Source organism: Miniopterus natalensis, chromosome 12 (assembly GCF_054644295.1).
Source record: "Miniopterus natalensis isolate mMinNat1 chromosome 12, mMinNat1.hap1, whole genome shotgun sequence".
NCBI classification, from domain to species: Eukaryota; Metazoa; Chordata; class Mammalia; order Chiroptera; family Miniopteridae; genus Miniopterus; species Miniopterus natalensis.
Genome location: NC_142092.1, coordinates 73,625,685 through 73,639,745, shown reverse-complemented (window position 1 = coordinate 73,639,745; position 14,061 = coordinate 73,625,685). Strand labels below are relative to the sequence as shown.

General features: G+C 58.3%; 1 protein-coding gene across 2 annotated transcripts in view; it reads left to right on the top strand.

Annotated features, from left to right (window-relative positions):
• Positions 1-14,061, top strand: part of CACNA1B (calcium voltage-gated channel subunit alpha1 B) — a 127,576-nt gene that overhangs the window by 80,582 nt on the left and 32,933 nt on the right. For both annotated transcript variants that reach the window (XM_087823076.1, XM_087823075.1), the window contains 10 exons: positions 388-517; positions 767-826; positions 1,146-1,252; positions 3,604-3,700; positions 4,985-5,145; positions 7,731-7,868; positions 8,676-8,877; positions 9,122-9,286; positions 9,498-9,608; positions 9,957-10,040. In XM_087823076.1, the coding sequence (XP_087679202.1) occupies positions 388-517; positions 767-826; positions 1,146-1,252; positions 3,604-3,700; positions 4,985-5,145; positions 7,731-7,868; positions 8,676-8,877; positions 9,122-9,286; positions 9,498-9,608; positions 9,957-10,040 (1,255 nt within the window). The remainder of the gene's footprint in view (positions 1-387; positions 518-766; positions 827-1,145; positions 1,253-3,603; positions 3,701-4,984; positions 5,146-7,730; positions 7,869-8,675; positions 8,878-9,121; positions 9,287-9,497; positions 9,609-9,956; positions 10,041-14,061) is intronic.

The following is a 14,061-nucleotide window of genomic DNA, read 5'->3' as shown; positions in this document are numbered from 1 at the left end:
GTGACATCTGCCTGTATCTGAGGGCCTGCTGTTAGCTTTTGTCCACCCTGTGTACTGTGGTCCTGCTCAGCCCTGTGCCCAGTGTCGCGTGTGCCCAATCAGAGCAGAATAGTGGTCAGACTGCTGGGCTCCAGCAGAGCCTGTGCTTGTATGGCCAGCACAGTCCAGCCTGTGAGCTGTAGTCTGCCCACTCCTCTGAGGGTTTCTGCAGTCTTCCCCCCCCTCTTCCTGGGACACCCTCCTAGGAACCTAAGTTACCACCAGCCACCTTGCCACTGTCTCCAGACACTCAGAGCTCAGCTTCCTACAGGAGAGACCAAACAGGGGGACAATGAGGAGCCCAGCCAGCCCCTCTATGGCCCCGGGTGAGCCCCGCTTTGCCCCCAGGCTCCGCCGCTTCTGCCATTACATAGTGACCATGCGGTACTTCGAGATGGTCATCCTCATAGTCATTGCCCTGAGCAGCATCGCCCTGGCCGCAGAGGACCCTGTGCACACAGACTCCCCCAGGAACAATGTGAGTGCTGCCCTCGGCTGTGGAGGGTGGGGCGGGGCCTTGTGTCATGGGCAGGAAGAGTGCAGAGGTGCCCAGGATGGGAGTCAGCCGTGGCCACAGGGGCTGTTTGAGGGTTTCTCCCCACAACCTTTGCCCACGGACCCTGGCTGATGGGTTGTCTGCCTCAAGGTCAGGAAGGACCTGGAGCCCCCAGGATGGCCTGGCTGCAGCGCCTAGCCTCCTCTGAGAACTACTTCCTTCTGGTTGCAGGTTCTGAAGTACATGGACTACATCTTCACAGGTGTCTTCACCTTTGAGATGGTGATAAAGGTGAGCGATCCAGTCACCCCCTCCTGGATGTGAAGGCAGGTGGTGGGGTGCCCTACACACAGACACAGGTGGGGACATGGGAGGCGTCATTCACTCTGGACTCACCACAGCATCAGTCAGACTGGGGACAGCTCCCCACACCCTGACCAGGGTCCTCGCTCCCAGACGTTGGGCAGGACACAATCTAGGCCATGTCCCTTTTCCCGAAGGAGGGTGTGACCTGGAACGGAGTCCTTTCCCCAACCCCTCAACTCTGGGGTCTGGCTCTGCCCTTTTTTCTGAAGTATGCTGCCACCTAAACTGCGTTTCTTCCCCGAAGATGATTGATTTGGGACTGCTGCTGCACCCAGGGGCCTACTTCCGAGACCTGTGGAACATTCTGGACTTCATTGTGGTCAGTGGGGCCCTGGTGGCGTTTGCCTTCTCGTAAGTACCCACGTCTGCTCTGGGCCTGGCAGTTGCAGCCCCCAGATGCGTGATGGGGTTTGGGGGGGCACCGCTGGCCTCCAGGGCTGTCCACAGCTCCGTCCATTCTGCTTGGGCCTGGCCGTATGTGGGGGGAGGACCTCAAGCCTGTTCCTCCCTGACACTGCCCCTGGTTCTGATGTTGGGCTTGTCTGCTCTCTGCCTCTCAACATCCTTCGGAGCAGTTCTCCCTGCCCCACCCTCAGCTAGTGGTGCTGGGGGTGTTGTCCCCCTTCGAGGTCTAGGATTTTCTCTGGCTGGGCCTGGGATGGCTCCCCAGGGCTTGCGTGGCGGTGGGGCTGAGGCAGGCATGGGGGCTTGGGTGGAGCTGGCGGCATGAGATGCAGAGATAGGACGAACCCCGCAGGACGATCCCATGGCCAGGCCTTCTCACTGACTCTCTTCTCTTTGTCTCTCTGTTGCTGGACTCTCGGTAGGAGCTTCATGGGGTAATGCCTCCCCCCGTCCCCTCACACTGCCCACATCATAGCTGCCCTCGGGCCGTTTCATCACCACTCACTTCCTCTCATCTGCCTCCACCCTCCGGGCTGCATGCTACCGGAGCCACGTCCCCAGGCCTCATGTTCCCACCTGGCCTGGGGACAGGGAGCCCTGTGGGGCTGGGGCTGGGCATGGACAGTCCTTGGTGAGAAGCAGGAAGCAGGGTGTCCCGAGTGAGTGCAGGAGGCCAGGAATGAGGGTCATGACTGGGTGGTGGACACCCTGCTGCGCCCTCCCACCTCTGCTCTCCAGAGACGCTGCCTTCCTTTCTCTTTTCCCTGGAGACTGCCCCCCTGCAATGCCCAGCGTCTGCCAGGGGTCTTACCTGTCCTCTCTTTATATAGAAGAGGTGACAACTTTGCCAGTGTTAGTGGGGGACTTGGAGTGAGAGGGAGGGGTAGGTGAGACCCAGCCAGACCACCTCAGAGCAAGAGCCAGACCTGAGCTGGCAGAGAGAAAGGCAGCCTCTGCCCTCAGAGCCGAGACTGCACGAGTCTCCTCCCACTGAAAGCATCCCTGTTTCCTAGGAAATGTGGCAGGGTCTCCTCCCCTGCACCCCTTAGGTGTCTGCAGTCCTGGGTAGGCCTCTCCTGCCCCCTCTTCCCTGTGTGGCTCAGCAGGAGGTGGGGAAGCTGGTCTGGAGCAGGTGTCAGTACATTGGGGAGATGAAAATAGCTGTGCGGTATGCGTAGGCATGCGGAGGCTGGGACATCCAGCAGTTCAGGGGGCGTGGGATCTGAGTCTGGAGCATAGGCCCCGTGGAGTCCTGGTGGGAAGAAAGGGACTGGGGCACCTAAGGGCCCTTCCCCAGGGAGCCTGCCTGGGCCTTGCCGCTCACTCTCCCCAGAGCGTGACTGGAACCCAGGGATACTGGAATGCCCTATTCCCCCCACGTGCGGGTCCCCTGGACTTGGGGAGAAGTGGCCTCTGAGCAGGATGGGTTAGGGCCTCAGGTCCTGAGCCTTCAGCCACTGCCCCCACGCCCATCCCCTTCCCGGGTGGGTTGTGGCCTTGCCCTTGAGCATGGCCTCCTAAGCCCCCCCTTCACCTGCCCTGGCTTCCCGTTGGCAGGAAGGCCAGCCCCAGAGAGACGGTTCCTGTGTTCCTGCCAGCCTGAGGGACCCACCTCGGCTTCCTCCGTGAGGGGCCCTGATCTGGTCCCAAGGTCCTGGAGTTCTGGGCTTGCTTCTGGTGCCTGGAATCTGCTTTACCTGACTGTCCGCCCCACCACCCTGCTGTCCACCTTCCTCATCCTCCTGGCGTCTGTCTCTGTGTCTCCTCCTCCCTGCTCCCCTCCCCCCTCACTCCCCTATTTCTCTTTTTTCTCTTATTCTCCTTCCCTCCTTCTCCCCTCCCTGTCAGTTTTCCCTCGAGTGGTCCTGCAGCTGACAGAGGACAGGCAGAGAGATCCAGGTTGTCCCCTGGCCTCCCTCTCTGGGAGGCAGCACCCTCCCAGAGCTGTGGTGCACGCTGCCCGCAGGCCTCTGCGCGGTCCCTCCTCCCCTCTCACTCCCACTGCTGGCCTCGCAGGTGGCAGCTAGCAGCTGGTTGGGGTCAGGGGCGCACTGGGTGATGGAAGTGGTCTGGGAGAGCAGGTTCTTCCCATCAAGCATCACCATGCTCCCTGTCCCCCAGGTGCTGCTGACCTGGCCCTTGTCCACTCAGAGGAGGCTTCTGTGGTGCCCACAAGGCTGGGACCTCTGTGCTCCTCAGTCCTCTGCCCTGGGGCCCAAGACAAATGCAGAGGGGGTGACCCGGCCCTTGTGGCTTTGTGGGGACCTGCTGTCTGCATGTGTGGCTTCTCCTTCTAGAGGATCCAAAGGGAAGGACATCAATACCATCAAGTCCCTGAGAGTCCTGCGCGTCCTGCGACCCCTGAAGACCATCAAGCGGCTGCCGAAGCTCAAGGTGAGAGCCTGGAGAGGGGGCTTGAGAAGCATGCGGGACCATGTGTTCATGCTGTGTGTGCCTACGCGTGTCAGCATGTATGGGGGCCGTGTGTGTACCTGCCTGGGTGTGTGCATGTGTGTACATATGACTGGACCTATCCTGCTGTAGCTTCCGTGTGGGTTATGTGAGCATAGCTGAGGGGAGGTTTTCTCAGACTGAGCTCTGCATGGATGGGATGGGTGCTCTCCACTCTCTGACAACCCCCCACCCCCACCCCCAGAGCTTGTTGCTCTGTGTTCTGTGGGCTCAGCTTCCTTCACCTGTAGCAGAGGTGAGGTGGTATTTCACTCACAGCTGCAGTGCCCAGAGGCAGGGGCCGCCCTGGGAGGCAGAGGGTCCTGGGGCAGTACAGGGGGCAGGGCCCTGCCGGTGGGTGTGGCTGAGGTTCTGGATGGGACAGCGAGCCCTTGGCACTCAGAGTTGGGCTGGAACCATCATTGAGCCTGTGCTCGGCACTGGGAAACACTTCACATGCTTAAAGCCCTTTAATCCTCCCACACCACGTGCAGTACAGTAGTTTAAGCAGCTTGGAGTTGCAAGCCTTGGGGACATAAGGGAGCATGAATTATAGAGGGCAGTTTGCTGCCAACCTGGGGCACAGGGGGGGAAGGCTGGGAGGTGACCCGAGACAGCCGGAGGGCCTCTGTGTCAGGTGGTGACTTGACCTGCCATCAGGGAGGGACCATGGGCAGCAGCGTCTTGGGAGTTGGCTGTGGATCTGCTGTTTTGCACACTAGGGCAGGATGGGGCATCTGCTCAGCTCTGAGAGGCGGGGACCAGGGCCAGGCTGGCAGTGCAGGGAAAGCTGAACTTCCCAGTGGGGAAGAAGCTGAGAGGAGGGGTGGTGGTGGTAACAGATGACAGTCCCCTGGGCCCCAAAGCATGCACATGTGCCTGTGCTGGGGCTGGCCACAGCATTGTTGCTTTGCTGCCTGTGGTTCCTGCTGATGGGCAGGAGCAGTGTGGCCCTTGGCAGGCCGGGTCACTCCTTTCCTTGTGGGTCAGCCCCTCCTGACAGACTGGCTGGGCTCCAGGGTGTCCTTGCTCTGTGGCCCACCCGCCTGGTGATACCTCTCCTGGCACCGCCTGCCTACTCCATCACTTCCCAGATGGCCCCTCCTGAGAGGACAACAGCAGGCAGCTGGCTGCAGGTCCTCATGATGGTCACGGGCGTGAGAGCCATGCAGGTCCTGCCACACCTGGGCCTGGGGCTCTGAGCCTGTGGGTGCCCCACCCCCACAGGCCGTGTTCGACTGTGTGGTGAACTCACTGAAGAACGTTCTCAACATCCTCATCGTCTACATGCTTTTCATGTTCATCTTCGCCGTCATCGCCGTGCAGCTGTTCAAGGGGAAGTTCTTCTACTGCACCGACGAGTCCAAGGAGCTGGAGCGGGACTGCAGGTGACCCGAGCACCTGTGAGGGCTGAGGGTGAGGGGGGCCTACTGGGACTGCAGGTGGCCCAGGGCAGGCAGGCAGCACAGAGCCAGCAGTGGGAGTACTGGAGGGCGGGGCACATGCCTCTGACTCAGGGCCACACCAGTGCTCCTAGGGTCAGGGACCAGCCATGTCCGGGGGCCAGGCTCTTCCTGCCGCTGGCATGCAGGGAGCTCACCAGGACACGGGGTTGTGACTGGTGAGCTCTGTAAACCCTGGAGGCCCCAAGCTCAGTGGGGTCACCGGGTTGCTGCAGCCACTGTCACCATCCTGGGCCCGGCCCCACAGCAGAGCTCATAGGGGAGGCGCCCTCAGGAGTAGGGGAAGCAGAGGTTGTGCCTGTGTGGACGCTGAGCAGAGCAGCGGCCAGGTCCCTCCTCACCCACAGAGATGGTGCTGCTTGTCTCTCGGTGACTGTGCCACTGGGCACATGGGTGGGCTCCACCATGCGGCCTTGAGAGCAGCGCTGCGGGCCGATTCCAGTGCACGTCTCACAGGTGTGCACACCACTGTGGACCATGCTGTGCTCCCCTCCTGTGGGTGCTGCCTAACCCTTGCGTCGAGTGGCTCTCCCGCCAGCAGGACCAGGCTCAGGAGCCCATGCCCTATGCTGGTGTTTCTGTCTTGCTTTGAGCCTACCTGAGGGGGGGCTCATGACATTTCTCTGTGCTTTAATTTGCACCTGTGTGATAACCTTTTCCCAGGGGCATCTACCGTGCGCATCTCTTCTGGGGACGTGTCTGTGCTGGCCTTCACCAGGGTTCCTGTATGGGTTGTTTGTCTTTTTCTGGCTGATTTGTAGGAATTCTTTAAAACCCTGGATAGGACTCCTTTGCCAGATCTGTGGATAGTGGCTCCTGTGGCGCTGTCCACTCTTTCAGTGGTGTCTTGTGAAGAGTGTGTTGACTGTAGTAGTTCCTGCTTAGTGCTCTGTGTCCTCAGGTCAGAGAGATGTCTTCTCATACTTTCCTCTAACAGGTGTATTTTTGCCTTTCACACTGGGTTGGTGGTGTGTCTGGGTTACTCCTGTGTGCTGTGAGAGGTGCAGAGGGAGGTGAGTTTCTGTAGCTGGGCACCCATTTGACCCAGAACCGCATGTTTGAAAAGACCACCCTTTTCCATGGCAGTGGGATTCTTTGCTTTTTCATAAAAATACCTATTGAGATGGAATTCCTATATGGAGTTCATCTGTTGAAAGGGTACCACTCTGATTTTAGCATATTCACAGGTGTGTGCAACCACCACTCCAGTCCACTTGAGAACGTTTCCATCAGTTAGAACTCACTGAGAGCCCCCTGTCTTCCCACCGCCAGCCCTAGCAGCTGCTGACTTATGTTTTGTCTCTATAGGTGTCTTTCTGGACACTGCGTGTAAGTGAAATCATACAGTACATGGCCTTCTGTGTTTCCGAGGCCATCTCTGCTGTGGCAGGTCCAGTGTTGCTCCCTTTTGTAGATGGGCCACGTTTTACCTCTTCATTCATCTGTGGGTCGACATCAGGTTGTTCCCACCTTTTAGTCAGGGTGACCTGCTGGGAACACATGCGCATGTGTTTGTGTGGGCAGATGTTCCCTTTTCTCCAGAGCAGATATGTTTCTATTTCACCAACGGGGTGGCCGGTCAGGTCACATGGCAGCTCTGTGACAGTGTTGGGAATGACCAGACTGTTCCCCTCGTCCACCCTGCAGGGTGTGAGATCTGAGGCCTCCGCGTCCCACCAGCATTTGTTATTTTCCTTTTAAAGGTTCAGTCATCGCCATCCTGGTTGGGTGCAGGGAGTGTCTCCGTGGTTCTGACCTGCATTTCCCTAGTGACCAGTGATGCTGTGCCTCTTTCCATGCGCTAATTGGCCATTTGTATGTCTTCTTTGGGAAAATGTCTATTCAGAGTCTATACTCATTTTTAAATGAGACTGTACTCAGTGGGTTTTTTTTTGGTTTTTTAAATATATCTTTATTGATTTCAGAGAGAGGAAGGGAGAGGGAGAGAGAGAGAGATAGAAACATAAATGATGAGAGTAGATCGAGCCCCCAACCCAGGCATGTGCCCTGACCGGGAATCGAACCACGATTTCCTGGCTCCTGGGTCGATGCTCAACCGCTGAGCCACGCCCGGCCAGGCAGGTATTTGTGGTTTTAATAGTTGATTATAGCGTTGGCCGGTGTGGCTCAGTTGGGCGTCGTCCTGTGCACCAAAGGTCACAGGTTCTGTTCCCAGTCAGGACACATACCTAGGTTGTGGGTTCGCTCCAGTCCGGGCGTATATGGGAGGCAACTGATCGATGTTTCTCTCTCTTCCTTCCCACTTCTCTTAAATCAATAGAAATCAATAGAAAAACAAGTGTTACCGTTTTAGCTTCTACATGTAGGCCTTTGGTCCATCTTGAGGGAGTTGTGTGTGGTGGGAGCAGGGGTCCTGCATCGTGCCTCTGGGTGTGGACACCCTGTTTTCTGGCACCACCTGTTGCAGAGCCTGCTCTCCTCCACTGAGTGCACAGCACTTCAGAGGTCATTTGGCTTTGACCTCTAACTTCTGTGTGTCCCATTCGCAGGGGCCAGTACTTGGATTACGAGCGGGAGGAGGTGGAAGCTCAACCACGGCAGTGGAAGAAGTACGACTTCCACTATGACAACGTGCTCTGGGCACTGCTCACGCTGTTCACGGTGTCCACGGGAGAAGGGTGGCCCATGTGAGTGCTTGTCGAGGTTGGCCCGGCAGAGTGAGGGGCAGCTAGGCAGGGCCCCTCTGGTTCCTTCATGTGTGTGTGTCGGTCGCTCAGCAGGTGGCCACAGGCTCCTGTTCCTGCTAGGTGAGGCATGGCCCCTCTCCGAGTACAGTGGAGTGATCTCCCGAGGGTCCTTTTGAGTGGCCAGAGGCCAGAGGGAGGGGAGGGCTCTTTCGTGTCTCCCTGTACTGGCCCACTGGCCTCAGTTAAGGCAACCAGAGGGATGTTCTGGTCCAGAGCCACGTTGAGTAGCAGGGGGCTTCCTCTGGGGACAGGAGGACCACCCCTGAGAACGTAGGGTCAGTGCTCAGGCTGGAGACCCTGCTGAGCCCTGGGATTCCTGAAGCAGGTGAAGCCGGGCAAGTGGGTGGGCTGGATGTGAGGTGTGAGCTGGGAGTGGGCTGGGTGTAAGCTGGGAATGAACTGAGAGTGAGCAGGGGTGAGTGGGTGTAAGCAGGTGTGAGCCGTGAGCTGGTGGGGCAGGGCAGGGCAGAGCTGCTGGGCCTCTTCCCCCTCCCCTGGGACAGAGCCTCAAGCCACATGGAGCCTCCCCTTGGAGGTCCTCCAACAGCCCTGCATGCAGACCCTGCGCCCGTGTCCGGTAGAGATGTCTGTCCTGGGAGCTTGAGCCCACAGGGGCAGGGCCGTCCCTGTCTCGGCCCCTTCCTCTGACTGTCCTGGGCTCTGGCATGGAAGCCTCCCCTGGGAGGAAGCCGTGACTCCCTCGGTCTGTGTATGGGTCCCTGACCCTGGACGTGGGCTCTCACCCAGGGTGCTGAAGCACTCCGTGGACGCCACCTACGAGGAGCAGGGCCCGAGCCCTGGGTTCCGCATGGAGCTGTCCATCTTCTACGTGGTCTACTTCGTGGTCTTCCCCTTCTTCTTCGTCAACATCTTCGTGGCCTTAATCATCATCACGTTCCAGGAGCAGGGCGACAAAGTGATGTCTGAGTGCAGCCTGGAGAAGAATGAGGTGGGTGCCCCTCCTGGGTGTCCGCGCGTGCTCCGGGGCGAGCTGGGGCAGGACGGGCCCTCAGGCTCCTGCGCGGGGCTTGCTCGCTGCCACTCACTGGCTCGGCTGGGGGCTGTGAGGTGGTTGGGCTCAGTTGCCTTCTCTCACGGGCTGCCTGCGAGGGTGAGGGCAGCAGGTGCCATGCGCAGTGGGTGCTGCCGTGGGGTCCCCGCTGAGCTACAGGTGCTCCTTTCTCCCCGAGCAGAGAGCCTGCATTGACTTCGCCATCAGCGCCAAGCCCCTGACGCGGTACATGCCACAGAACAAGCAGTCCTTCCAGTACAGGACGTGGACCTTCGTGGTCTCGCCACCCTTCGAGTACTTCATCATGGCCATGATCGCTCTCAACACCGTGGTGCTGATGATGAAGGTGTGTCAGCTGTCTGCCAGGGCGGGGGGCACCAGCTGAGGGTGGGGCATCGCCTCTTCCCCTGCTGCCAGCGGTGTGGGAGCTGCAGGTGCTCCCAGCCTGGTCAGCACAGGGCTGTCGATCCTGCTCCCCTGGGGACTGAGATGAGGGAAGGAAGGTTCTGGGCGTCCGTGGCAGCTGATCCTGTGGCCAACGCTCTCCTCCCGGGCAGTTCTATGATGCGCCCTACGAGTACGAGCTGATGCTGAAGTGCCTGAACATCGTGTTCACGTCCATGTTCTCCATGGAGTGCGTGCTCAAGATCATCGCCTTTGGGGTGCTGGTACGTCCATGACGCCCGACTCCCTCGGGGCCATTTCATCTGTAGAGGGACCTTGGGGGGGCTCCTAGTTTGGAGCTGGGAATTCCCTGAGCCCCAGAACACATGCAGCACTGTGGGGGCCCCACTGCCCAAGCTTGTCCTCAGCCCAGCTCCTGGAGGCTAGTGGGGCCAGGTTCCCCCTCTCTGGCCACATGGCTCTCAGCTCTGCACCTGCCCAGCCCAAGAGTGTCTGCATGCTTGGCCTTGTGCTATTCCCCCTGGGGTGTCCCATCAGTCCCCTGGCCCTTTCTTGAGCAGGGACTCCTTCTGGAACCCCACCACTGGCACTCACTGCCCTCTTCTCTCTAGAACTACTTCAGAGATGCCTGGAACATCTTCGACTTTGTCACTGTGTTGGGAAGTATTACTGATATTTTAGTAACAGAGATTGCGGTAAGTAGTATTTCCTGTCCCCCCCAGGGCCCCAAGGTAGTTTCTTTACAGGGGCGCTCCCTCCCTGCTGCAGGGGCTCCCCGAGCCCTGTCAGGAGGCTCCCCACAGTCAGAGCTTGGGGAACAGGTGTCATCTCAGCAAGTGTTTGTTCTTAGGTGAGAAAATCTTCCCCAAACATCTTCTAGGCTGGTGGCTCATGGTAACAACCAGACAGGAAGATGAGAATCCTTTACGTTTGTGTGTCTGACGACTCGGCACACAGTGTGTAAACTGAAACCAGTAAGAATTTAGAATGGTTCAAAATACCAGGATTGAGCATCATGCCTCGGTGTGCGGGGCGGGCAGCTGAGGAAGAGGCGACAGGCACGGGGACTGGGCCAGCTGTGTCCCCGCTGACAGGCTTGGCTCTTCCACTGTGTGCTGGGCTGGGGGCCCACAGGACGCCATTCATGAGGACAAGCTTTCGTGTCCCAGACGCAGGCCTCATGGTCAGACAGGGCCTGGCAGCCAGGGGTGGCCTCTCTCGCAGGGATGTGGCCCTGCTCCAGCATCTGAGGTCTGTATGGACTGTCCAGTGGGGCGTGTGGGCTCCACCCAGGGTCTCTGTCCACCCAGACAGCCTGGCACGGGACACTGTGGCTCAGATCTCTGTCCTGAAACCTCTCGCATCTGACAGGTGAGTCCCACCAGAACGGGCTCAGCGACCGTGCTGCCTCCAAAACCCACAGGGCCCGTGGGGGAGGTGTGAGGCACAATGACCGACTTGTCCCCCACTGGGCGCACCTCACACCACCCGAAGTACAAGGAGAGATCGTTCCATACTGAGCAGGTTCCCCAGAGAACGGGACGCGAGAGCATGTTCCCTGTTTGTACGAGATGAGTACAGTCCTAACACCCGATTTAAAAGGACAGTGTGAGAAAGGAAGGCCGTAACCCATACCCGCCGACCGCTGTGTAGATGCAGAATTCTGAATCTCATGTGACAAGTGAGCCCACGACATCCAGGGAAGAAAGGACGGCTTATCTCAGGATGCAGGGCTCTCTCTCGAAAGTGTGTGCCTGTAATTTACTAGTAACATGGTCTGTCAGGGCTTCAGGGAAGACACCCAGTAAAATTCAGGTTTTATTGACGGTAAAAGTTACTAGAAGCCTATGAATAGCCTGGTGAAGAGCACTTACCAGAAGCTCCATGCAAACACCACATGTGGTGCGATGTTTGGAAAGAGTGTCCTTCAAAACAAGAAGGGGCCACCAGGCCGTGAGCAGGACCCCTTGTCAGCACTGCACTCGGGCCTGGCCGTTCAGTGCAGGAGCTTCAGCTCCGCCTGCAAGACTGCCCGGCGCCCGGTGGTCCGCAGTGAATCCTTGCTGTGTGAGTGGACAAGAAAAATAAATGGAACGTCTGAAGGTCCAAGGACGGGTGGGCAGCGCTGTCACTGTCACAGACAACATCACTCTCGGGGTGAATTCTGGAATCACGTCACACTGAGAAGAGACCAGCAGGGCTGCTGAGTGTGCCATCCCTCGAGGAAGCTGATCCCCTTCCTTACAGGGCGGCAGTTCTGACGGCAAACCTGACAAGGGTGTGTGTGCGGGATGCTTACGTGGAGCCTCACCAAACCTCATGGAGACATCAAGGGAGAGCCAGATGGAGTTACCTCTGTTACAATAGTGACAGTGTCCCCCACCCCAACCTGCAGACTCAGGCAGTTTCAATAAAAATACTGATTTTTTTTTGGTCTGTTTTGAAACTTGACAAGCTGCTTCTACAATTTATAAGAAGGAGCAAAGGCCCCAATAGTCATGATACTTAGGAAGGAGAAGGTGCTGCTGGGGGTGTGGGAGGGAGGCTGTGAGGATAGCCATTGGGACAGTGGGACTGGCCTGGGTCAGACCCCATCGTGCCTGGGACCTCAATGTGCGAGGGCTGGACTGCAGCTTGGTGGGGAGGCAGCCCGGCCACCCACGGCCAGCACTGTGATTCACGATGCACGTGGGGAAGCCGACATCAGATCTCGGTTCACACCAGTCACCAAAAATCTACTTCAAATGGATGAGAAGACTTAAGTATAAGAGGCAGAACTTTAAAACTCTGAGAAGGAAACAGGAGGATGTCTTTAAGACCTGGTGATAGGGACAGATTTGTTCAACAAAATACAGAAAGCACCAGCCATGACAAAAAAAAAGTGTGCAGTCAAGCCTCTGTTTATCAGAAGGAAGGGCCATTGTGAACAGGGAGGACCCTGCCTTGCGCTCCTTCATCCCTGCGTGAAACAGTGGAGCGGTGCCCAGCACGTGCCGGACACTGGGTCCTGGAACAAAGGTCAACACCCCCGCTCTCCTGGAGCCTCATTCTGGCGGAGGCACCCAGGAGGTCCTGGGGGCTGTGGGAGTGCATCCAGACAGGACGCCAGCGGGATGGTGACTTTCTAGTAAAGGCGCCGGGAGACCTGGGGGAAGAACAGGCCGAGGCTCCGGGCTGCGCTGTGGGAGGGGCAGCAGGCCCAGGAAGGGCCATCAGTTCAGCTTTTATTTTGAGTGAGACAGGAGGACGGTTTGGAGGGCTTTAGGGGGAGGAGTAACACCATCCAGCTTTTCAGACCGTACCTGCTCTGTTGAGAACATAGGGTAGGGCGCAGGCAGAGGCAGCGAGACCCCTGGGCATTGCCGTCATTGCCTTCTCCCAGACACAGAGCTGAGAGGGCCCGTGGTGCAGCTTGGTCATTTGGGAGGTGACCCTAGGAATACGGGGGCTGGTGAACAGAGCCACAGCAGGGCAGCGGGGGTGGGGGCCTGTGTCCCGGCCCGGGAAACGTCTCAGGAAGGTGTGGGTGCTGGCACTGGGTCTCAGGCCTGCGGGGATGCCGTGCTGCCCAGCGTGACTGCAGTGAGCCAAGTGGAGGAGCTGGGCGAAGGGTTGTCGAGTCTGGATATAACAGCGCAGAGCCGCACACAGACGGGTGGGTGTGAAGGTGGCTCCGGAACGGCATGCTGTTCAGTCCGAGCATTTGGAAAACGTATCGTCGTGGACTGAAAGGGGAAAGAATGTGGGTGGGACGGGCGTAATCGGGCAGCCGGACAGAGGGCCGGAACTTGGAGGGGATCCGGCCGGTGATGAGGTCGGGGACTGTGAGCATGTGGATGGTGTCAGGGCTGTGAGGTCCTCTGGAGGGAAAGGAGTGATGCCCAAGTTCCAGATGCACCAGTGTTGGTGACAGAGGTGTGGCCAGGGGAAGGGAGGCTTCCTAGACCACTGGCCCTGTCAGTCAGTGTCCAGAATGTTCACATGCAAGGCTCTTCCGAGCATCAACAAACAGGTGGGAGGGGGCAGAGGTAAAATGGGGTTCTACGCAAAAGCAGTGGCCAGTTCACATGGGAAGAGATGCTCCATCTCACCTCCATGAAATGACCCTGAGATGCCTTCAGACCCACCGGGTTGTCACAGTGAGATTCTAGCACTGCACCTGCAGGCAGGGATGCTGTTGGGCTGTCAGAGGGCCGCAGGGCCTGGGGCCTGGGCACACAGCCACCTGCGTCTCAGCTTCACCCGGGCACCCTCCAGAGAGTGCCTGTGCGACCTGGAGACGTTCGCTCAGGTGAGCACAGCAGCCGGGCTCGCAGCTCTGTCCGTTCACGTGGCAATGTGCACACGGCAACCTCAGCAGCAGCGAGCTCTGCTCAGTGCCCATGCACAGGCCCCATGTCCCGGGCACACAGCACAGCCCCAGTGCCAAGGTCAAGAGCAGGGAGGGACCCATTTCAGGAGCTTGTGGTGACACAGTAAAGAAAAGCAACCACACACGAGCTAAGGGCAGTTGCTCCGTGTGGGGCGGAGAGGGAGGCAGGGCTAAGCCGGTGGGGGACATGAGGTGTTCTGTTACTTTTTCAGGGTGTGTATACAGACAGATGTTTATACTTAGTCTTACGTGGTATGTTTCACGGCTTTTAAAATCTAATGATCTGAGTAACCCAGGCAAAAAGCTGAAAGCTGCCATTTACCAAAAATAAAAAATCAGGGCCA